This window comes from Cucumis sativus, chromosome 3 (assembly GCF_000004075.3).
Source record: "Cucumis sativus cultivar 9930 chromosome 3, Cucumber_9930_V3, whole genome shotgun sequence".
Taxonomy (NCBI): domain Eukaryota; kingdom Viridiplantae; phylum Streptophyta; class Magnoliopsida; order Cucurbitales; family Cucurbitaceae; genus Cucumis; species Cucumis sativus.
Window position 1 is genome coordinate 21,316,523 of NC_026657.2, and position 23,224 is coordinate 21,339,746.

The 23,224-nt window shown below is 34.4% G+C and overlaps 4 protein-coding genes across 7 annotated transcripts; 2 read left to right on the forward strand and 2 right to left on the reverse strand.

Moving 5' to 3' along the window:
• The first annotated feature begins 626 nt into the window (after positions 1 to 626).
• Positions 627 to 6,177, forward strand: LOC101213624 (lysM domain receptor-like kinase 3). Its single transcript, XM_011653181.2, has 11 exons — positions 627 to 1,799; positions 1,880 to 1,963; positions 2,469 to 2,768; positions 3,401 to 3,546; positions 3,640 to 3,729; positions 3,827 to 3,932; positions 4,202 to 4,353; positions 4,442 to 4,539; positions 4,622 to 4,769; positions 4,970 to 5,077; positions 5,485 to 6,177. The coding sequence occupies exons 1-11, from the start codon at positions 1,184 to 1,186 to the stop codon at positions 5,647 to 5,649; spliced, it is 2,013 nt and encodes a 670-aa protein (XP_011651483.1). The 5' UTR covers positions 627 to 1,183; the 3' UTR covers positions 5,650 to 6,177.
• A 1,142-nt stretch (positions 6,178 to 7,319) lies between these two features.
• Positions 7,320 to 10,701, forward strand: LOC105434902 (hypothetical protein). Of its 2 annotated transcripts, none has more exons than XM_011653183.2 (4): positions 7,320 to 7,599; positions 8,214 to 8,324; positions 8,753 to 9,719; positions 9,877 to 10,701. In XM_011653183.2, exons 1-4 carry the CDS (start codon positions 7,378 to 7,380, stop codon positions 10,092 to 10,094), a joined length of 1,518 nt encoding a protein of 505 aa, XP_011651485.1. In that variant the 5' UTR covers positions 7,320 to 7,377; the 3' UTR covers positions 10,095 to 10,701. The 2 variants fall into 2 exon arrangements, with proteins under 2 accessions (XP_011651485.1, XP_011651484.1); XM_011653182.2 differs by having other exon boundaries at positions 7,321 to 7,599; positions 9,871 to 10,701.
• A 1,407-nt stretch (positions 10,702 to 12,108) lies between these two features.
• LOC101213867 (histidine-containing phosphotransfer protein 4) lies at positions 12,109 to 13,826 on the reverse strand. 3 transcript variants are annotated; one of them, XM_011653184.2, is made up of 6 exons: positions 13,552 to 13,789; positions 13,110 to 13,249; positions 12,960 to 13,028; positions 12,753 to 12,824; positions 12,562 to 12,634; positions 12,109 to 12,467 (listed from the first exon to the last, which is right to left on the reverse strand). In XM_011653184.2, the coding sequence occupies exons 1-6, from the start codon at positions 13,609 to 13,611 to the stop codon at positions 12,420 to 12,422; spliced, it is 462 nt and encodes a 153-aa protein (XP_011651486.1). In that variant the 5' UTR covers positions 13,612 to 13,789; the 3' UTR covers positions 12,109 to 12,419. The 3 variants fall into 3 exon arrangements, with proteins under 3 accessions (XP_011651486.1, XP_004150783.1, XP_011651487.1); XM_004150735.3 differs by having other exon boundaries at positions 13,110 to 13,240; positions 13,552 to 13,768; XM_011653185.2 differs by lacking the exon at positions 12,753 to 12,824 and having other exon boundaries at positions 13,552 to 13,826.
• A 2,684-nt stretch (positions 13,827 to 16,510) lies between these two features.
• Positions 16,511 to 22,068, reverse strand: LOC101214108 (NADP-dependent malic enzyme). Its single transcript, XM_004150736.3, has 20 exons — positions 21,729 to 22,068; positions 21,312 to 21,601; positions 20,433 to 20,553; positions 20,266 to 20,340; positions 19,840 to 19,991; positions 19,645 to 19,750; positions 19,419 to 19,484; positions 19,136 to 19,231; positions 18,956 to 19,027; positions 18,762 to 18,845; positions 18,583 to 18,681; positions 18,448 to 18,495; positions 18,290 to 18,343; positions 18,093 to 18,191; positions 17,909 to 17,998; positions 17,745 to 17,822; positions 17,538 to 17,612; positions 17,353 to 17,443; positions 17,052 to 17,180; positions 16,511 to 16,954 (listed from the first exon to the last, which is right to left on the reverse strand). The coding sequence occupies exons 1-20, from the start codon at positions 21,756 to 21,758 to the stop codon at positions 16,866 to 16,868; spliced, it is 1,944 nt and encodes a 647-aa protein (XP_004150784.1). The 5' UTR covers positions 21,759 to 22,068; the 3' UTR covers positions 16,511 to 16,865.
• Between the last annotated feature and the right edge of the window lie 1,156 nt (positions 22,069 to 23,224).

The window sequence follows — 23,224 nt, forward strand, 5'->3', positions numbered from 1 at the left end:
ACACTATTATTTTAAAAAATTTCAATAAGTAATAACATTTTATGTTTAATAGTTAATAAAGAAGAGAAAACAACTTAAATAAATTCGATTTTGGTAGAGCATTCGAGATTAAAAGATAATTTTAGAGAAAAGTAATAAATATGTATGTAAAATAGGCCATTAAAAGTTTATTAAACTTTACATGATATAAATGACCCTAATAAATGAACAATTCTATATCATGAACCCAATTCAATTATTGAAGACACTCCCTTTTATCAAGTGGCAAGTTCAATCTATACTGCAGTACTTTGGGTTAACAAATAATTTATAATGTAAATTGCCCTCTATATTGAATGGTATATTGTTTTTTCATTAGGATATGAAACTATGTTTTGAGATTAATGGAGATATTTGAAAAGATAGTATTAAAATATAACCACAAACATACATTGTAAAAGGGATTTATTTGATATTTATTGTGAAACATGAACATAGATATTTGATAAAAGAAAGAAAGAAAGAAAGAAAGAAAGACCAAAGGGAAGGAAGGGTATTTTAGGGATAGAAGAAAAAAAAGGGGGAGTTGGTTGTCAAAAAATCTCCATGTGTATGGATGTGGAAAACCCTTGTCATCACTTTCTTTTGCCTTTACTCCCAACAGTGTAGTAAGGTTGATGGGAAGAGAGGGTTTTACCAGAGACTCTCACTGTTATGATCACTCATCACTTTTACCCAAAAACAGATGCCTCTGTTTACACTTTTTTCACTTCTCTCCTTCATCCCACCTTAACCCCTTCTCTGTTTCCAGCTCATTTTCTTCTTCTTCCTTCCCCCATTATTCTTTTCCCAATTTTAGCATACTCTTCATTTTCCTTCGTTTTCTGCTCTAAATCTTCCTGTTTCCTACAAATCTTCACTTTTTTCATTCATTCATCTTCTGGGTCTTTCCCTTTTTTCATATACTTCTTCCCCATCTCTCTACTTTTTAGTCTTTTTGTATACAGATTATGATCTTCTTGTTTGGTTTTCTTATTGGGTTTTTTTTCTTCTGACTTACCCACATACACTTCTTCTACTTTTCCTTTTTTCTCTTTTTCATTTCTGTATGTTGAATTTTGATCGAGTTTTGTCTGCCACTAGTTTCTGTTACTGACTGTTTGAACTCACTATCTTTATCCGGTAACTTCGGAGCTAGAATTCAATGTTTTGGTCAATGAATCCTGTACGAATTTCTACTTTTTTTTTCCTTCTATACTTTGCTGTTCTTCTTCAAGATCATTCCCTCTGTTCTTCTTACCCCATGCCCTTGAATTGTACGGACACAACTCGTTTATGCACTTCGTTTTTGGCCTTTAAGGCTCAGCCAAATCAGACCCTTTCTGTGATCCAGAGTATGTTCGACGTATTGCCTGAAGATGTAACCGTTGAAGGGAATGGTCAGGACTATGTGTTCATCAGGAAGAACTGCTCCTGTGCCTCTGGGTTGAAGAAATACATAACCAACACCACTTTTACTATCAAATCCAATCGCGGTCGTGTATATGACATAGTCATGGAAGCGTATGATGGGCTTGCGTTGTTACCCAACACAACTCGAATGGCGAGGAACGGCGCTGTTGTGTCTTTGAGATTGTTTTGTGCTTGTTCGAGCGGGTTGTGGAACTATTTGTTGAGCTATGTGATGAGAGATGGTGATACCATAGAGTCTTTGGCTAGTCGATTTGGGGTTAGTATGGATAGCATTGAGTCGGTGAATGGAATTGAAAATCCGGGTAATGTTACTGCGGGCGCTTTGTATTACATTCCCTTGAATTCGGGTTAGTGTTTCTACTCTGAGTTATGATTCTGCAGATGTTCGCCTTTGTTCTTTTAATCATTTAACTTGTGAACTTTGTAGTTCCTGGAGATCCTTATCCGTTGGAGACGAACATTTTTCCTGCTCCTACTCCAGCTCCTTCCTATACTCCGAACAATTTCTCAGGTGGGTGAATATCTTCGACATTTCTCATTCAGACAATATGTACTTTCTTGCTGCACACTCTTAGGAAGACATTCATAAAGTCAACAAGTAGTTGATGTAATTGTGTCTGGTAGCAATATTGAAATAGGTGGCTGTTTGTTTTTGTGTCAAGTCAAATCTACTGACATGTATGGCAACCGATATTAAAAACTGAAGATTATATCTAGTGATCCTTCAGAAGTGAATTTTGTACTTGGGAAATTTAAATAAAAGGGCATTGACAATGACTCTCGTTTTAAACTTCACAATATTTGGGAGGAGGATTTGCAGTTCTTCTAGATCCTTTAAGTTGTCTGTTTCCAGATTTACTTTGTTTGCTGCTGCTTATTTTTATTTTTCAACACTACTGTGGAATACTTCCTCTCAGGGATTAACCTTACGGTTCTTACATTCTGAGTTCTAATTACTGCCTAAATTTGTTATGAACTTGAGAAAAATCGTAACTCTATGGGGTTATGAATTGCAGATAATGCTGAGAGCCCCAAACGTCATCCTCCATATATATGGATCGTTGGAAGTTTGGGAATTATTCTTGTTCTGATTTTGGTAGGCATAGTAGGTTATGCTTGCTTCAGGTGGTTGAAATGCTTTTCTAGATCAAGGAGTAGCCACTCCAAAGATCCCATTGGAAAGGTTTCCCACAAGTTCCATATTCTTGGGAAGTCAAGTTTCTGCTGTGCTTCAGGAAGGTATATTTGCTGCAGTTCTGCAGATTGGAAGCAAGCCAGCAGGGAATCCAGTGACAACCAGAGTGCAATTCCAAAAGGTAGTTTCAGCTCTTGGCCTTATTTTTCCTGGTCTCAGTTGCCAAAATTTGATGAGCATTATTGGCTTGGTTTATCCACCTGGGTTCATTGAAGGAGCCCATTGACTTCTACTGGGACAATAATATTTAACATAATTTTAAAGAGAACATCGTGATAGTTGCCAATTTCTTCCTCTGGCTCGTCCCCTTTCATTATGTGATTTTGTATGCCATTTACCCCTCCAAGATTCATGTTCTACCATAGCTTGTAAAATTTCCTATTAAATTATTGCTCCCAGATTCATGCTATACTAATTGCTCTCTACAAACTTTGATGCTAGAGCTGTTGACTTATGAATCGTGGCCTATGGTTCAAATGGGACTAACTAAGATCCGAACAGAATAAATGCATTATTTTTGTTAGTTTTGAGCTTCCAACTCTTAGTGTTGACTTGCTCACATACTTTTGGGTATTATCTTCCTGCTTATTCAACTAGAGCTGCACACTAGCTCTTTCGTAGATTGAAATTCTTTAATTTCTCGCACAGTTGATAGCATAAGCAGCAATTCATTATACTTTAGATGTCGTCAACCTCAGTTTTCTAAATTATTTTAGACATGTCTAACTGCTATTTGGATTGTCTTTCATGTAGCTATTGAGAACAATGTATTTGATGTGGACAAACCTGTAGTTTTTTCATGCGAAGAAATTGTTTCCTCAACCGATAGTTTCTCTGATTCAAGTCTACTTGGCCATGGAACTTATGGTTCAGTGTACTATGGCATCCTGCGTGATCAGGTTTGGATCATCTACCTCATGTTCGAGGGATTTTACTGGATTAAGCATATCTGTTTTGTTGACTGCCCTAACTCAATGAATCTGATGTTTTAGGAAGTTGCTATAAAAAGAATGACTGCAACAAAAACTAAAGAGTTTATGGCAGAGATGAAAGTCCTCTGCAAGGTTCATCATGCTAACCTGGTAATCCACTATTTTTATATGTACTGATGTATTTATTTGCTCAAGCAAAAGCATACAACTTGAAATCTTGACTTCTGTTTGGTTTACATTTTTCAAGGTAGAATTGATTGGTTATGCAGCCAGTGAGGATGAGTTGTTTCTTATTTATGAATATGCTCAAAAAGGTCCCCTCAAAAGCCATTTACATGATCCTCTGAACAAGGGTAAGACCACATTCATACCCATTAATCAAATTATTTTCCGAAGCTTTTATTTTATTTTATTTTTTGTTAACTTTGCTAATTCTTAAAATCTTGCAAGCAATCTGTTTGCTTAAAGTGAAAAGTTTGGATGTTTTTCTTGTATAAACTACCTGGCTATCTAAGATTATAGATTAACATTGTAAGCTTTTTACAAGGTAAATTTAGCTTTGGATAAAAAAAATGTTGCTTATTGAGCTATGCTGCTTTCTATTCATGCATCCTGATTACAGGTCATACGCCACTATCTTGGATTATGAGACTCCAAATTGCTTTGGATGCTGCGAGAGGTCTCGAGTACATTCATGAGCATACTAAAACTCATTACGTCCATAGAGATATTAAGACAAGCAACATCTTACTAGATGGTTCTTTTAGAGCAAAGGTGATTAAGCATCTTACTAGTTCCGTCTGTCTCTGTTTAATCAGGCAAAATACTTTCAACTGAAATCCTCCTCCCCTTCCTTGTTTAGATTTCTGACTTTGGGTTGGCCAAGCTTGTTGGAAAAACAAATGAGGGTGAAGCTACAGTAACCAAAGTTGTTGGTACATACGGTTATTTGGCTCCCGAGTAAGTAATCAGAATACGATGGCTGAATATTTCTTGAAAATTTCATTTAAACTGATTTTTCTTTAACCCTCACTCATTCTAGATATTTGAGTAATGGTCTTGCCACAACCAAAAGTGATGTGTATGCTTATGGTGTCGTTCTTTTTGAGCTTATAACTGGAAAGGAGGCAATTATACGAACTGAGGGGACAACTATGAAGAATCCTGAAAGACGGTCACTAGCATCTATTGTAAGTTCTATCATGCTGGATATGTGCTACTTTGGAGAATTTATGTTATTTCTCAAATAAAAATACACATTTCATGCCTTAATTTGAGCTTTTTGAGCTCATAATTGCTACGGTTATTCTTGTATATCTCAGTTTTCGTAAGCACTATGGCCATTTGATTCTAACTTTTTGAAGCTTACAATGTATTTGGCATAATGCAGATGTTAGCTGTTCTTCGGAATGCACCTGATCCCATGAATATGGCAAGTCTTAAAGATCAAGTTGATCCAAGTATGATGGATTTGTATCCTCATGACTGTCTATTTAAGGTACATAATTACCTTTTCCATTTTATTCTGGGTTTAGGATAGCTTCTTGAAAAGCTTTTCAGAAAGTGTTTCAACACCTTCAAGGAGGATGTTTGTGTTTTTATAGCTACTGATTGATTATTAGAAATGACAAAGAAAAAGAACCGTAAGTACATTCAAGGGAACATAGCATATGATGGTTACTGAGTGCTACTGTTTGTGGAAGTAGATGAAATTTCAACATTTGGACATGTTTCTCAACACTTGTCCTAGGAAATGTTTTTTGAAAATGGTCTACAATACATATTCAAAACTATAACAATCATGTCCAGTCTCTTCTCTTATAGTAATGTCAATTTTACACAAGACCTTTCATGGCTGCGGCTGATTTTAAATGTTGTGATTTTTTGGTACTTGTTTTTCAATAGGTGGCCATGTTGGCAAAGCAGTGTGTAGATGAAGATTCAATCCTACGTCCCGACATGAAGCAAGTTGTGATATCCTTGTCACAAATCCTACTCTCTTCGATCGAGTGGGAAGCCACTCTAGCTGGTAACAGCCAAGTTTTTAGTGGTCTTGTCCAAGGAAGATAGTTGTGAAACTCCATCAGCTCAACCCATCAATCTGCCATATGGCCATCTACTATTTTGCCCATTGAACCTCTCCTGATTCATCTTCTCTAATTGTATAGCATCAGCAGCCACCCTTCGAGTGCCTTGGGTAAAGTCATTGTCTATTAATCGGTAACCGTTTCATATTCTTGCATTATCAATTTTTGCCTACAATCTTCGCACCCTCCCTTGGCTGCCTAAGTAGAGCTTTTTTAGGTTTCCTAGTACAAGTAAAGAACACACTTATGTTGAATAATCTCCTTCTGGCTTTGTGAAGCGCCACAAATGCATCCCATGCACATAATTGCATTTATTATCATTGAGATTGTTTATTTATTTGAATGTTTGTCATGAAGAGTCAATGCAGAAAGGCTGCAATATAATTTGAAGTGGTACAGAAAATATTCAATGTACATTACTTCTCATATTTTGGATGAACACTAAATAAAAAAGAAAAAGCCAGGTTGGAAGGTAAGGAAAGAATAATGTATTAACATGGTTTCCAACTCATATATAAAGGCCAAGGAATTATTCTTCATCCCCATGCCCCACTTTTTCTACCCAGGTTGTCCTTTTATGAGAGAAAGAGTGAAGTGATAGGAAAACTTTTAAGATTATATCAATGGAGGAATCTGTTGATAATTCAATTTATAATTGTAGTTAAATTATGTTTGTAGATTGCAATCAAATAGTTTGCTGTGCTATATTTAAATTTTTGTTATATTAAAGAAAAATGGCAGTAAATTGAAAGTAAAGGGGTAAATCCATGGAAACATACTATATAATATAAAATTAACAAGTAAAATAGAAAAACAATTTGTTGCATGTTTAGCACAATTCATATCAAATAAATTATTAACAAAATAATAAAGTAAAATGCAAGCATTGATCAAATTAATAATCAGGTTTCTTAAGACAATCACAAGACAACAAAACTATACAATCTGTTCGTTAATCAACATCTTTTTGTATTACACCTAATCAGCGAATCTCTGACTTGTCTATAGTTGATTATCATAAACAAATTGTTTATTTGAGAATGAGTCTGACCTGTTTATAGTTGATTATTATAAACAAATGTTTATTTTACTATAGGCACAAATGACATAGGAGTGTATTTATAAGTTTATAATAGTTTTCTATAACGAAGATTAACGGATTCAAAAGTTTAGTTAATTAATTTTGTGTTATTGACATTTATAATTTTAGGTCTCTTTTTTAGCTCACAATGGACTGGCGGCATGGATAAGAAAATTTTTAAAGGTTCAAAATTATTGAAGGAAAAATGTATTTGTGGTATTTGATATAATTGATATTAGTGTATTACCATACATTATTGTTAAATTATTTTGGATGAGATTCAAATTTAAAATTTTATAGTCGGAGTAAATTAAAGCTGGTTTAAATTTAGTTAATGCAATTTGAATGGTTTGAATTTAGTAAATTGAAAGATTTATTGAAACAAAAATGATTAAAATTAGAGAATTAAAAGTAAATAATGGTAAACAAATGGAACCAAATTTAAATTAGTATATAAATGCAAATATAGTTAATATGGTTTAGTTGATGGGCCAATAGAGTGAGTTTGTTGGGCCGTTCCATCGTCTGATTTGTAGACCAACATTTTACAACAAAAGCCACTTCAAAATCCCGCCAACGGGCACCATTTCAAAAAGTAATTAGGCCATCCTTTGCAGGTTCAACAAGGGCATGCTACCGACGGCGATCAAGATGCCGGTCAGGAGGAAATCATCTCTGAAGAAGCCAGTCAAGGACGTTTCCAACCTAAAATACCCTCCAACTTCCTCCAAATCTCTCACTACTACACCCACCACAACCCAAGATTTTAACCGCTCTAAGCCTGAAGACCTAGATGATTCTCTCGATCGCCTCCTTCTACTTCAGTCCGATCTCTCCGCCCTCACTCACCAGGTTCTTCTCTCCATTTCCCCTCCATTTTGAACCTTCTACAGTTAGTATTCATATACCTACAATCGAATTTTGTTCTGCCTATCTTGATTTTCATTTTTATAGTTGGTGACAACGGAAGGGAATTACTAGGACGGTTCATACTAAGCAACTCTGATTTCACTCTTCGCTTGGATCTTAACAAATCTAGTTAGTTGTATTCCATAGTTTGTGTTTGATAATAATAAATTTTGTTTTCTTTGTTTCTTTAAGTGCTTTGAATGCATTCAGCTTCAGGTGAAAATCTGTTATCAAAACCCTGTACTGTTAATTACTTGGAAGTGTAGAAATCATTGTTTGTAAGTGTTAACTCCATTTATTTCTAAACAGAAAAACACGTAATCTGCCCAAACAAAGAAGTTGTTTTTTTAAAATATTGACATATATTAGTTGCCCTTGTCCATTAAGAAGGGTAGATTATGTACATATGAATTCTAATATGAGTTCTTGAGCCAGGTGGTACTCATCTGTTCACCAATGTTAAATTCTCTATAATTTGTGTAGTAGTTCTAGTTGGTTGGCTATCTTTTTGTGTTTTGTTATGTTGCATTGCTCATTTCACCGTGCTGGATTGGCAGATCGATGAACTCGTTGTGAAAGCACTCGAATTGAAGGAAATAGACAAACAAGGGAGGAAAGAGATCGAATCTTTCACTCATGCCTTATCCGATATACTATCTTCTTTGAAGGTAAATTTTTTTTTGGGTGAAATATCATTTCATAGATGTAATGGAACGAGGGGAAATCCAAACTCTAAACAAGGGAGCACCTTCTTAAAGTCCCAAAATCCTAACCCTTTCATTTTTTGGTTTTTGGTTTTTGAAAATTGTTTTTATTTTCTCCTTGTTTCTCACCATGATTTACGTCTTTATCAAGTACAATGGTTAAATTGGATTTTTAAACTACCGGTAAAATGTAGATCATAACAAAGAAATATAGTGATAGGAATAGTATTTACAGGCTTAGTTTCAAAATAAAAAATAGTTACCGGACATAGCTTAAATAGAAAAATAATGCTAAAATGAGCAAAAGGTGCTTTGTAAATTTTCAGTAATTTATCGTAAGTTGCAATCCATTTATTCTGATAACTCGTGTGGGATAATTTTCATAAATGCAGCCCTGGCTTCCTAGGTTTCAGAAGGTGTTCTCTCACCCATCAAAAGATTCTGATGATGGTATAGGACAATCGTTGGCTAATGGAGGCAATACGTTGGTTAATGATATGGAAAATAACGTTGCTGACAGCCCAGACCACGGTGAAGCTCAAGATCTGGTCTCTCCTTCACCTCTCGTATCATGGCGTGCTGGTTGCAACATTGAGAGAGGAAGACAAATGTTTTTACTCACTCCTCTTCCTATTTCTAAATCATTCTCATCGAAACATGTGGCTAAATCTGTTCTTAACGGAATGAAGTCAGGTATACTTAAGAGTACACAACCATGTTTTATTGCATGTGGAGATTTAAATGAAAATCCACTTGAATGCAATGTAATTGAGCCTAGTGTTGTCAAGCCTTCTGGGCCTGATTTATCAACACTTGGGGAGAATCTGCTTGAATGCAATGGAACGGAGGCTAGTGTTGTGGGGAGTAATTTGGTAGAAGGTAATGGACTTGAGCCTAGCGGTGCTGAGCCTTCTGGCTCTGATTTAACACAGGCAGGGATAATTCATCAGCGTGGATTTGCTTCCCCGCCATTGTTATCAAAGAAGAATTGCTCTATGTTAATTATGACACCGTGCTTTAAAATGTCACCTCCAAAATCTTGTGTGCTGCTTGAACCCATTTCAGAGTCATCACATAAAGATAAAAAAAGGTTTTATAAGGCCACGCCTTTTCCTGTTGGAGTTCATGATTGCTCTTCCGGCAGTGACGCTTCTGATGGGTTGGCTTTAAAGTATCCAGAACTCTTAGGTATTCAACAAGCTCATAAAACAGGAATCAGAAAGAAAGTTGAAGCCTCACCAGACTGGTATATGTCACCTCCAAAAACATGCGTTTTACTGGAACCATCTGATTCTCATTCTGTTAAAAGTGCTACTTCAAGTGGATGTCACGAAGCCAATAAATCTTTCAGCCACCAAGGTATTTATTGTTTTCCAATTCCCACACATTTCTGACTCTGTTCATGAAGTAGTTTAGAATCTGTTTGACATAGATAATTTTGATATTTATCATTATAGTGTTTAGCTTTATGATTTCTGAGGCGCTTCTGACTAAGAAAATTTACGTAAAGATCCAGTTGGGGTGAGCTTGCCGCACATAGATAACACTCCCATGTTGAAGGGATGTGAAAGTGTATTCCGGGTTGGGAAATTTGCTGGGGAGGAGACTCTTAAGAAAGAACTATGGATGAAATTTGAAGCAGCCTCAGCCAATCCATTTCCTTGTGATAAAGCTCTTCAAAAGACATCGAAGAAAGGCTTCTTGGACTTGTTGGATGAGGTTTCATGTGATTAGATGTGGAACTGATACACCTTTGAAACACCTTAGCCTCTTGTTTAAGTCAGCATATGTTGTGGTTGTGCAGAAAGAATCTATGGAGCTGCACTTCTCAGTGCTTAGGAAGCTAAAACATATAATGATGGTGGAAGCAGAATTGATGTAAAGAATGCCTGTGTAATACTATTAGGCTACATTTTGTCCAGTAAGCATAAGCAAAAGTTGTATATTCTCAATGATGTATACAACTTTCCACAGATATTTTGAGCCTTCAATGATAAATTGGTTGTCCAATTTAATTAAATTTTCTTTGAAGGAAATCCATGAGTCAACTTCAGCAAGCTAAAGGCCATTGTACATCTAATCCTCATTTTACATCTAATCATCTGGCCGATGAAGGCGAAGCACAACATTTGTCGTCATGAATCCGTTGATGTCATTCATTAAATATTTCGACTTTTTCAATACAGTAACATGGATAAGCATCTTTAGGTGAGGATTAGAGATGGTGTAATCGATTTGTTTTGAAGAGTTTTATTGTTGAATTTTAGATGTCTGTAGTATGTATTGAAAACTTTTTAAGTTTTGAAGGAAAAAAAAAAGGAAGAGTAGGTTGCTTCTAAAACACCTTAGCCTCTTGTTTAAGTTAGCAATTGTGAAGAAATTAAAAATAAATCACACATCTAATGTACAAAATGCAACTCAAGAACCAAAAGTTGTTGAAACCTTCAATCTATCAAATACACTTGTACAACCAATCTATAACTTCTACAATTAGATAGAGTAGTAGCAACAAAACTAGGTCCATCCACGGGGAGCTATGTGTTTTCTTCTAATCAATGTTCAAATTTCTTACCATGACCAAAGGGAGTTCTGTGATTGTTTGTTTGTGTAAATTGCTGAAAAGTAAATAATATGAATTAAATGAGATAAATCAAGTGAGAAAAGTTTAGCTTAGGTTTTTGAGGTTATCTCAATTGTTACTTGATACGTGGAAACATAACTATAATATCACCCATGCTTAGCCAACATATTAAGTAATGGTTTAGTTGTAATCCTACTAAACATGTCAATCACCTGCATTAAGTTCTAATTAATGATATCAAAAAATGTATGACAAGCGAGTAATGCCTCAATCAAATAGACTTGTGCTTCTATATTCAACACTGTTCACTATCGTTGTGACACTAAGTCTTCAAGGTCGTTTCTTTATTTTGTCTCTGCTTAACACCTACACATCCTATTTGGACTCTAACGCTCGATATCTATAAAACCATAAATTAAACAGTTTATACTGAAGGAGTCTATTGGTTACTATTGAAATTCATCACAAGTTGTGTTTGAATAGGTAGAAATCCAGTTTAATTCATGTGCATTGAGATTATTATATAAATACTATCACTTGTTGTTTGACTGTGCCCACTTGAACAAGGACTCCATTGCATACTTTAAAATAGCTCACAAAATGTGTTACAGAGCTTAGCAATAAAATCATAAATAACATCATACAAGAATCAAATATCTTAACTTGTAGGCAAAGCCATCTACACTAAAATTCTCAACTTTACTCTTGCCGTATAATAAGCACCTTGTGTACCACAAGAACATTAGCAATTATACCACTTTTGTATTAAAAGATTTCTTTTTTAGTGCATGGAGTAATTTTTAAATGATTAAATTACTTTTGACATATTTAAAATCAATAATCTAAAATAAAGTCTGTAGTCCTTAAAATTAAAAATTTTAAATAGTATTTAATTTCACACTTGTAAGCAAATAATTTTTGCACTTTTTTCTTTTTTCCTTCTAGGGAAAATCTCTTCCATCTTTTAAACTTTTTGAGGCAATATTCTCATTTCTTATTATATTTTGAATGATTAGAAACATTTTATAAGTGGTTTTGAAAAAAGTGATTTCATTCGTTTTAGAATCACTCTCAAATATAATTTTAAGTTCACTTATTAAAAATAACAAATGATTTCAACCATTTTAGAATCAATCTAAAACATTTTGATTTTAGGTAGATGAATCATTTAGAACTAGTTACCACGGTTAATTATTCATAATAGAGGATTACACTATACTCAAAATTAAGCACTTTGATTCTAAGCAATTGATCACATCAAGACCATTTTTCAGTCTATTAGACAGCCATTCACAAGAAGGCAAAGACTTGCTTACTTCCCATTTGACCAAGAAAGTTAAGACAGCTTTGAAATTGAAACGTATATACAATCCCAAGGCCTCAGTTCCCACTGAATCTGCTTGATTTTCATAAACATTCTACCAAACTTAATTAACAACTAAACTTTGAAGTCTTAGCCTTTGATTCCCCATCATTTCTTACTTGGGACGACTCGCAATTTGACTTGGACCAGCTTGCCTTTTGATCTGTTCACAAAATAACACAAACATCATACTAAAGATAAAAACTTTGCTTTAATTTAACCCACAACAGAAATAGAACTTTTAGTGAGATATGAACCTGAAAATAAGCTTCAAACTTCCTTTTCAGAGTTGTATGTTCTTTCTTCAGTTGATGAAAAGTCCTAAAGCATCTTTACATGTTTACAAATAACATCAGAATTTAAAAACTAGAGCATATATACGCTTGTAGGTTAATTAATCTTAATAATTATATAGTGATTTCATTTAAGAAAAAAATATTAATTATACCCTTCTCCACTTCCAGCCTTAATGTATTCTCTAAAAAGTGTACATTGAGCATTCACCTTTTTTGCTCCAATACTGTCATCCATTCATAAACAGATTATTGAAAACAAAACATGTTTCAGTAAAGCTTGACAAAGAATATTTCTACACTTTATGAAACTTTTTTTTTTTTAATTTTTATCATTGTTCCAATTCTTTCTAGTGATTTACCTTGAACTACTTCCCTTGAACTGTTGGATATAGCTATCTAACTGATTAAAGTCAAGAGGGCTCTTTTGTCTGCATTGAAATTAATATGTTAGAAGATTAACGGATAATAAGGGAAAGAACAATTTGTTTTTTGGTTTGAAATTTACTTACAATGCTTGTTCTAAGTTGAGGATTAATCTATATGAATCACGGTAGCATAAAGTTACAACTTCCTCGACAAAATTTGGGTTAGCTTCATCTTGCAGCTCTTCCAACTGGACAAATTGTTCATCAAGGAAGCCCTGTAGAAACTAATAATGTCTAAACATTAGCTCAAGAACACTTTTGATGAATTTTGACTGAAGTGCATGGAATAGGAATCCATACACTTTGTTTACATTGATAGGTATCATAAGAGCTGGTGAAAGGTTCGATATAGTAGTTAAACTTTAACTAGTGCCAACTGAGTATAACTTAAGGTTAGAAGTTCGAATCTTCCAACCCACTTGAAGGTTTTGGGAAAGTTGTTATCAGAGGTGAAGCTTTTCAAAGTAAGAAACAAAAACAGGATAAGTTTTTAAGGAAAATGGATGATTAAGTAAGACAAATAGACCTGATCAAAGAATGATTGTCTCATGCTGTTCATCTGCCTCAACAATTGATTTCTTTCCATCTTAAAGAACACAAGATGGTAGGAAGATTATGTAGTGATGGGTTTTACATAATGGTTAGGATCCAGAGGTTTATATAGAAGAGCAAGAAATTAGAAGCATAGGGGGAAGCAATGCATATAGACCAGATTTTGAGCTTAAGAATCTGAGGCTTGAAGATAGAAGCATCCCGAGGTTTAGTGAAATTTTCATAAAAAATAGCCAGATTTCATTTCACAATCATTTGTAGTAATATTCCATGCACATACCATACATAGGTTGTAATAAGAATATAGCTCCATTTAGAGTATTTGGGTTCTTTAGCACTAACCTAAGCACTAACCTAAGAATTCTGTGCTAACACTAATGGAGAGTACAAGAATTTTAATGGTGAAAGGAAACAAAAGCTGGAGAGTACAAGAATTTTAATGGTGAAAGGAAACAAAAGCTGGAGAGTACAAGAATTTTAGTGGTGAAAGGAAACAAAAGCTGGAGAGTACAAGAATTTTAATGGTGAAAGGAAACAGAAGTGCTAACTACAGCCACAGTAAAATTGCATACCACAAGCAACAGTTGTTAAATTTGTCAAAAGTTGAAACAAAATCAGTCAAGACAGGAAGCATCTTCTCAAGGATGGTGAAATATGTATAGCAAACATTCTCCTCTTTGACACATATCTCTCATTTGAAGCTCTGAACACCGAACACCTAATTTCGGCCATGTTTGGAATGACTTTTGAATGAGTATTCAAGCACCTGAAAAGTCATTCTAAATCTATTGTCTTCCAATTCTTCCGCCGTATGTGAGAGAGATGAGAACAAAACAAAGAGATGTTTACAGTCACCATCTGCTGCCTTTTTTGTTAAAGTGCTAAATTTTTAAAAGAGCAGAATATGAGTTTCGTTGTTGGGTACTCCATATAACTGAAATTCCCCTTTCACATCATTTTCTCCTGTAGTCATTAGCTTAGAATCTCACTCTTGACATTGATTGACATAACCATTAGAGAATTTGTTTTGCCCATATCCATACAAAAGTTGACAATGACATATCATTTTGGTACCAGAATCTCTTATCAAAGTGGAGATTCAGATTCTTCTTTTAGCTTATGCAGCCTAATCAATGAAAACGGGGTTAGAGTCCATTCACAAACTGAGATTTCGAATGCAAATAAATGCAAAAGAATTAATTGAGTTTAGTGAGTGAGACGAAGATAAGCCTCACTAGTTATCTTTACTTTGCTAACATCTGTTTTGAGTAAGGAGTAAGTTATTCAAGGAGTAAGTTATTATCGTTGAGTTATAATAGTTTATGTTTGAAGTGTTAGAGTATTTTAGTTTAAGTTATCTTGCCAAAGTGTCGTTTATGGTATAGATTGTAGGCGAAATTTGATGTTGTTATGACTTAATCCCTCTAGGCTTGAAAGTGAAAAGATGGGAGTGCATAAGTTGTGGGCACAATTTTACCAGAGGTTATAATAATTTGAATCCCTTTCCTCTTCTTATCTATTTACAACATTTATTTCTCATACTACTTCCCTAATTTTCTACCATATTTTACTTTTCTTTATCTTTCAAAGCACCCACCAAACTATATCATTTCATCTATTACTTTAAGGTCACAAACTTTGGTCTTCATTTGCTTAGTTCAATTATTGCACTTCAATCCCTTCACTTGCTCTTAATCTATTTTATACTACTTGTTGGCATTCTATATTGTCATACCCAATTGTTGTTTGTTTCAAAAATCGATAAAAAAAATCGTATAAATTGTAAGTCTATAATGTCTTATTAAATGCATACTTTTTCTTGTGGGCGACATCCTTGGCGATGAATACACGTTGGAGACTCTTCAACATCTTGCTAAATATCACTATGCTCCAATCGTAGTTGTATAACACATCTCAATTGTCTATCAAATCCAACAATTTTTTTTTTTTGAGTTTTTTCATACAACTCTATTAATTGCTTGCGATATGAGAGCTTTTAAAAATGATGTAAAATCCACATAATAAATAATTAATAATAAATGAAGGTTGTATGTATTATCATATCACTATAAATTTTTCTTAGGAAGTCATCTTAATTCTTATTTTATCAAAAATGTTCTCAAACACCCTACTTAAAAACAAGATATTAAAATCAAACCAACTTTTATATCACTTCTATCATTCAAATCTAGGTGCCCAAGTCTAAGTGTGTTCAACGAGTCCAACACATCATCATTAACCACATGCCTTAATCTAGTAATTGGGTCAAGCACTTGGTAGCCAAATGACATTTCTTCCTTAATAGATTAAAACTCATTACATCCAAATTATATATAATGATAGAGCAAGAAGTGAATTGAACGGAATGATTACTAAATAGGACTTAAATCATTATATTGTGTTTGACATATTTCTGGATGAATCATATAAAAATGAAAATTATTATATTGTGTTTGACATATTTTTGGATGAATCACATAAAAATTAAATGAAATCGTGTAAGCATGTTAAATGATCTTTGTCCCAAAAAAATTGCCCGAGAATAAATAATTGTGATAGTGACACCATTTAATGCAAGTCAAGAAGGCACGATTAGAGATATGTTGTTTTCTTATAGAATTTGATACAGTGCCAACTAAAACATGATTCTAAGCAGATTGTAAAAGTTCTTCTTGCTTGAACATTATTCCTAAATTAAATTGCACAATTTTCATTATTGTAACTGTAAGTATGCTCTTTTAACTTACAAAATGACAATAAAATCTGATAATTGAAACAATAATTACAGCAATATGTACATTATTACATTAAACGTACACGTATAAGATATCAGCAACATTGAATAAAATAAAATAATTTGGATAAATTGCAAAATACTTGCCTAATTACCACTCCTAACCTCGATGATTTGATCCCACCATAGCCATTATTGATTTAAGGAAAAAGGAATTTCAGAGTCCTTTAGTTCTTCATATTTAACAGAAAAATACAACAATAATTCTTTTTTTTTTTTACAAGAAACCTGTGAATATACTTCAACAACAAGTCATGAATCCTTCAGATTTTGAGCACAAGTTTCCATTCAATTTTATGAAAAACTTGTATGAGTTCTCTTTTTTCTACTTTTTTTTTTCCTTTTCTCATTTTTTCACACCTACTGCAAACTATAGCTCATTTCTAAACCACCAAATAACTTACATAACATAAAGAAAATAATACAATAGAAAAAACATTATCGGAAAATAAACAAACAATGCGACATAGCTACAGCAGAGTAACAACACTAATCTACCGGTAATTTTGATAGCTAGGACTGTACATACAGCTCTCAGCATATTTCACCAGATCTTTAGGTTGAGGGAGGCGAGTGGCCAAACCTACATGACAGAATTTGAAATGGGAGAATGATTAGCAAATTGGAATTCTTTGAAAGGGTTTGGGAATTGGGAAAGGGAAATGGAGTTGAAGGCTCACCAAGTTCATAAGCTTTTGCAGCCACACTAGCGGCAATATGTGCTGAAATCTTTCTGATGTTGGTAAATGGAGGATAGATGAGTCCTTTGTCGAAATCTTCTTGGGATACTTGTGATGCTAAAGCTTCCGCTGATGGTAATAAACAAGTACACATCAATATGATGGAAAGTTTAAAACCCGACACAACAAAAATGATGACTTAAAAATAGCTATGGACCATAGTCCATCTAAGCTTTGAAAAGTATACTGTCTCTGATATGCTATCCGATGCATCAATCTTAATAGGCTTTTGAGTACTTACAAGCTGCTAGAAGCATGTCATCGTGAACGCGGATGGTGCCTGACATAATTAACCCCAAACCAAATCCAGGAAAGATGTATGCGTTGTTTGCCTGAATTGTTAGTAAAAACAACAAAGAATACTATTAGCACCCAAATCATGATTTGTGCTAAAGCTTAAACTAAATTGAATTGAAGTGTGAGGACCTGGCCAGGCACAAACATTTTCCCCTTGAATTTAACGGGGTCAAATGGGCTGCCGCTGGCGAAAATGGCACGACCCTGAATGCAACAAACAAACATTGTCATACAAAATGAATATGCATTTTCCACACTTTCCATATTCGGGTTTTTTTTTTCTCTTTTTTTTTTTTTTGGGGGGGGGGAGGGGTGGGATATGAACCATTCTATTACCTGACTCCATTTATACGCTTCTTCAGCAGTACATTCAGATTGGGAAGTAGGATTTGAAAGAGAGAGGATGATGGGTTGCTGCAACAAGTTACCCAAATCGTGATCAGCCTACAATCTTTTAAAACTGAACAATATAAGAAAAATCAGTCAGACTGATTAAATACCTCATTGATTGAGGCCATAGTCTCCACAACTTCTTTAGTGAACGTTCTTCCAACGCCTGATGTTCCAATCAAGACGGTTGGCTTGATTTCCTGATGCGTAAGTGAAACAGGAAATAGAACAACTTAAAAACTTGGTTCAAAATATGAATATGCAATTGCAGAGATACATAGAAAGATTTGACACCTTAACGGCATCAATGAGTTTCTTGATAGGTCTGTGTTCGTGAGCCCAAGGTTTCTTGAAATGTTGGAGAGTATCCTTCCTAGAACTTACAATCAGCCCCTGACAAAAGAAACAAAAAAAAAAATGAATGAGAAATAAACTATAAAAAAAATACAAGTGAAAAATAAACTTCTCCTCAAGCTTGATGAATATGTAACCTTGGAATCCACGAGCCAGACTTTTTTGCGTGTCTCTTCCAATGGAGCATTGGTCTACGGTAAACAAAGGACTGGCTCTTGTTAATTAAGGTGAAGATTAAATAAATGAATTCAGAACAAATAAAATCTATAGTCTAAAAATGATTATTCATTTTAACCTGTTTTGATATCTCAAGGGCTATGAGCTCCGCAATTCCGGTACCGGCCTGAAACAACCAAGGCAACACCAAATGTTAATCTGAAAAACAACATTACTAGGAGTAGTTTTAAGATGTTAGACATTATGGACTTACTTCTCCAGCACCAAGGAATAAAAACCTATGGTCAGCTAAGGATCCGCCAACAACCTTTAAAGCTGAAATGAGCCCAGCAAGTACCACCGAAGCTGTCCCCTGACATTCAACGATGACGATTATAGTAGAGTTGATTGAGATTATCCAAGTAGTAAAACAAAAAGTCCAGGGGTTCTAACCTGAATGTCATCATTAAAGACTAGATGTGTTGGGCCGTATTTTGCTAGCAAGTCAAATGCATTATGGTTTGCAAAGTCCTCGAACTTCAAAACGTGGAAATTGAATCAGAAACATATCAGAATGAGTAAAAAAGAAAAAAGGAATGCACTTGCTCAACTACACAGAATAAGTATGCATAGTTATAGCAAAATACCTGAATGAGGAGCTTCTCCCCATAACATTGTTTGACCGCAGTCATGAATTCATCCATAAGTTCAGCATATTCCTGTATTGAAAAAAATCATTCCGCATAAGCTTGAATGCAATATGAGTCATGAATTTTCACATTGAACTACAAATGATATGTCGACCAGAGAAGGAATGGGTCACAAACCTGCCCAGTAGCCCTCTTCTGCCTGAGCCCAATGTAAAACTCATCGTTCAACAGCTCTTCATTGTTTGTACCAACATCAATGGTCACGGGCAAGCACTGAAAAAACGAAAAGTTTAACAGTGAACCAACAAGAAAAAGAAATGAAGCAACAAGGTTAATTTTGGAAATCAAGAATAGCTTGAGATAAGTAGAAAATATTATTATCAGTAGTACTATTATCATTTTCTATAACAAGATAAATGGAGATTATATAGGAATAGGAAAAGATTATGTAGGAACTCACCGCAGAAGGACGAACACCCCCAAGTGCAGTATATAAAGAGAGTTTTCCAACCGGTATGCCCATCCCCTGAAACATTTACATGGATTTTGCTCTGTGTTAGGATCATTAGGTATAATAACAAACAAGAAGAAAGAGTTTGATGCCTAATCTCAAGCTTCAGATAATGATCATCATTTGAAATACTTCTAAACAAGATCCCTTAAGGAAGAATTGCAAAGGGAATAACCTGACATCCAAGATCCCCTAGCCCCAAAATTCTCTCCCCATCAGTAACTACAATGACTTGAATGTTCTTTTCAGGCCAATTACGCAAGACCTCAAGGATCCTCCCCCTACAAAAGAAAACTCAAGCTTTTCAACATAAAAAACCAAGAAGAAGATGCATCACCAATCGAGAAGTCTCAATTGCAATGAGGCGTACTTTTCTCTCAAACTGATATATAGACCCTGCGGTTGCCTGAAGATGCTTCCATATTTCTGGCAAGCTTCACCCACAGTTGGAGTATAGACAACTGGGAGCAATTCTTCTACATGATCGATAAGGAGCTTGTAAAACAATTTCTCATTCCTCTCCTGAAAAAACGGTACAGCAAAAGTCAATTGTAAGACACAATTCACTGAATCCTGCCATCAAAGTATTAATATTGAGATAGACTTGTAAAATATATCGTAAAATATATCGTAAAATAATTTTCACTGTGTATTTGCAAGGATGATACACAAATTAAGAACAAAAATTGGTTGAACAAGGTTCACAGTCTTGTATTCAAGATCATGAAATCCAAAACTCATAACCAAGAATCATTCAGAAGTTCTAGAACTTAAAGATGAGATCAACAATGGCTACCTGAAGATCCATCATTGCCATGTACTTTTGCAGTGGTACTTGATATTGACGGATATTGTGCAACATCTTCTTTACCTGGAAAGTAGATTCAAATAGTTCCCATAATCAAAAAACTAGGAAAGTAAAATTTACACTGGGACTGAAGAGTATCTCAAGTGAAGGCAAACCTGAAGATTTTGAGCAACAATTGTTGGGGGTAGAAGACCGCGCAAGTAGTGAGCGTCTCTTTCTTTTTCAGTAAATGCAAGGCCTTTGTTGTGCCGTGGGTCTCGCAATAAATTATATCCACTGAGGTTTCAGCAAAACCAACAAAAAACTAAAATTAGATTTGAAAGGTTAAGATGTAAGACAGCAGAAACGAGAAAGTAGCGCAACATGTTAACTGGACAAGAAGTTTCTCAAAGGTTTACAGAGCTCAAATAAGTCAGAGTAGTCAATCACAAATCAGCAACTTTATGAAATGTAAATTCAACAAATAACATATTACTGTAGAAAATTATCAAGAATAAAGGACTATGATCATGGAAAAGACATTATTCTGTTCAGAAGTTAATAATTGATCGATCTAGATTGGAAAAGAGGTAAAGGGAGGAGGACATGCATCAAAGGAAACAGTTCGAAAGCCGAACTAATGCCAATTCTTCTCCACAACAGAAGAGATTAAAATCGTTAGGTTGAACACAAAAAATGAAGAAGGAACATATTACTCTAGAAAATTATCAAGAACAAAGGAGTATGATCATCAATACTCAGGTTGAAGCACACGAGATATAAAACTAAGATAAATATTAAAAAGGAGGATAATAAAATAAACCCCCGATATGGAAGAAACCAATATATTAAGCATAGCACTCAAATATAATAATATGATGGAATTTGCAATCAGTTAATCCCTATAACGTTTAAACATAAATTAAGGCCACGATTAAGATGCCACAAGGTTAAAAAAACATGAGGTCAACAAACAAACAACACAATCAAATCTAAGAAAAAAAAGAAAAGGAAAAATCCTTATGAATAGGAAAGATGGGGATCGTGATCTTCACCTCGCAACAGAGAGGCTCCAAGGTGTCATGATTTGTTCGTTCATGGCGGGAGCAGAATCTTCAACATACGCATCCTGAGGCCAAGCGCCGGCGGTGGATTTGGGTTCCACTTCAACCACTGGCGAGGGAGGTTTAGCAATTTCTTTCACAGTGTTGTTCTCCACCAGAACACTCCCGCTTCGATCACCGGCTCGACCATTGGAATCCATGGACACCACCTTGAGAGCCATCGGGCGCCGGTTCCCAGTGCCGGAGGGAGTGGAGCAAGGTCCAGAAACACCCATCTGGGTCTGAGAAAAAAAAGAAAGACAACAATGAAGAAATGAGAGATGCAAAAAAAAAAAAAAAAAAAAAGAAAAAAAAAGAAAAGGAAGAAACCCAGATAGAAAAACAGGAAATGGATCAGAATTGGAATACCAGGAAAGAGGTTCTGTTCAAAGAGATCATGGTGAAAAGTGATAGTGGTGAAAGAGGAGGGGAAAAGAGGGGTTGGGTTAGTAAGGGGTATGAAGAGAGAGAGAGAGAGAGAGAGAGAGGAGGAGGAGGAAGGACAATGGAATGAGAATGAATGAGATTGTTAAGGAAGAGAGGTGTGCTCCGGTTCGTGCTGATAAATCTGCTCTCTCCGTTTCTCACTCTTCCCCCTGATCTGTCTCTCTCTCTACCTGGTGGTTTTTTTTTTCTTCTTTTGAGTCTAAGCTGGAAAGAGGAGGCTGACTGCGGAATTTGGGAAACTTATGGGAAGGGGAAAGAGAAGGGAAGCTCAAAAAATGTGCTATTTTTCTATATATTTATTTAAGTTTGAATTTAGAAAGGGGTTTAATTGGTGTTTAAATGAATAAATAAAAAAGAAAAGTAAGAGGATAGTTGGTGGGTAGCCTACTGATTTTTTCAAAATTAACACATCAAATCTGTAATGAAAAGTAATATTAAAATAGTGCTAAGAAAATGCTTGGAAAGTTATTGACAATATTTTCATTCTTTCTTTTTCTTTTTTTCTTTTCTTCTCTTTTGCGTTTCATGCCACCAAATTCCAATATATCCAAACTCAACCTCTTTAACTTAAAAACTTAAACCAATCTAAAAATATATTTCAATCCAACTAGTTTACACTCGTAATCATTAATCTGGCACTTTATGATTTTTTGTGAATTTAGTGAATTATATTTAGTATCTTTTCATTAAATTTACTTATATCCTAGATTTTTTACTACAGAAAATGCATCTTCCAACGTATCAATATCTTAAGTTTTCATAAATTGATGTCAATATCTTAAGTTTTCATAAATTGATGTATTTGTTATAACTTGTTGTTTCTCTATCTGTATCATGTCCTTTCATAGGTAGGGAAACAATGATTTTTTTTTTCAACTTTAACTATTTATTTTAAAATATTTTGAACAAAATAACAAAACTTAAAGTTAAGTGCAAATATAGTAAAATTTACCTTTAGTCCACTTAAAATGTTCCAAAAAAACTCATTAAGACACCAAAATATGTTTGAGGCATGAAATTATCAATTTTTAAAGTCTTTCAACCACTAATAGACTTCACCGTTAGAAAAGTCTATCGTTGATAGAATTTTTTTTAAAAAAATAATTAGAAATATAACAAAAAAAATTTATTAACCCTCTAGCGAATAGAAAATGTACAAGAAAAATCATTGAATGCATAAAATTTTCACCTTTTGAAGTCTTATCATTATTAGACTTCATAACAACATATTGATACTCCTTTTTTAGAAAACTATAATGGTTATCATACTATCGTCGTCAATGTTTTTATATCATATATAGAAGAAATATATCAATTTATCAGTTAAAGCAAACTACTGTCGATATACCGTTATTATTAATGATATATTACTATCACTAATATTTGTGTATCACAAGTCTTTATCAACGATAGAAGCA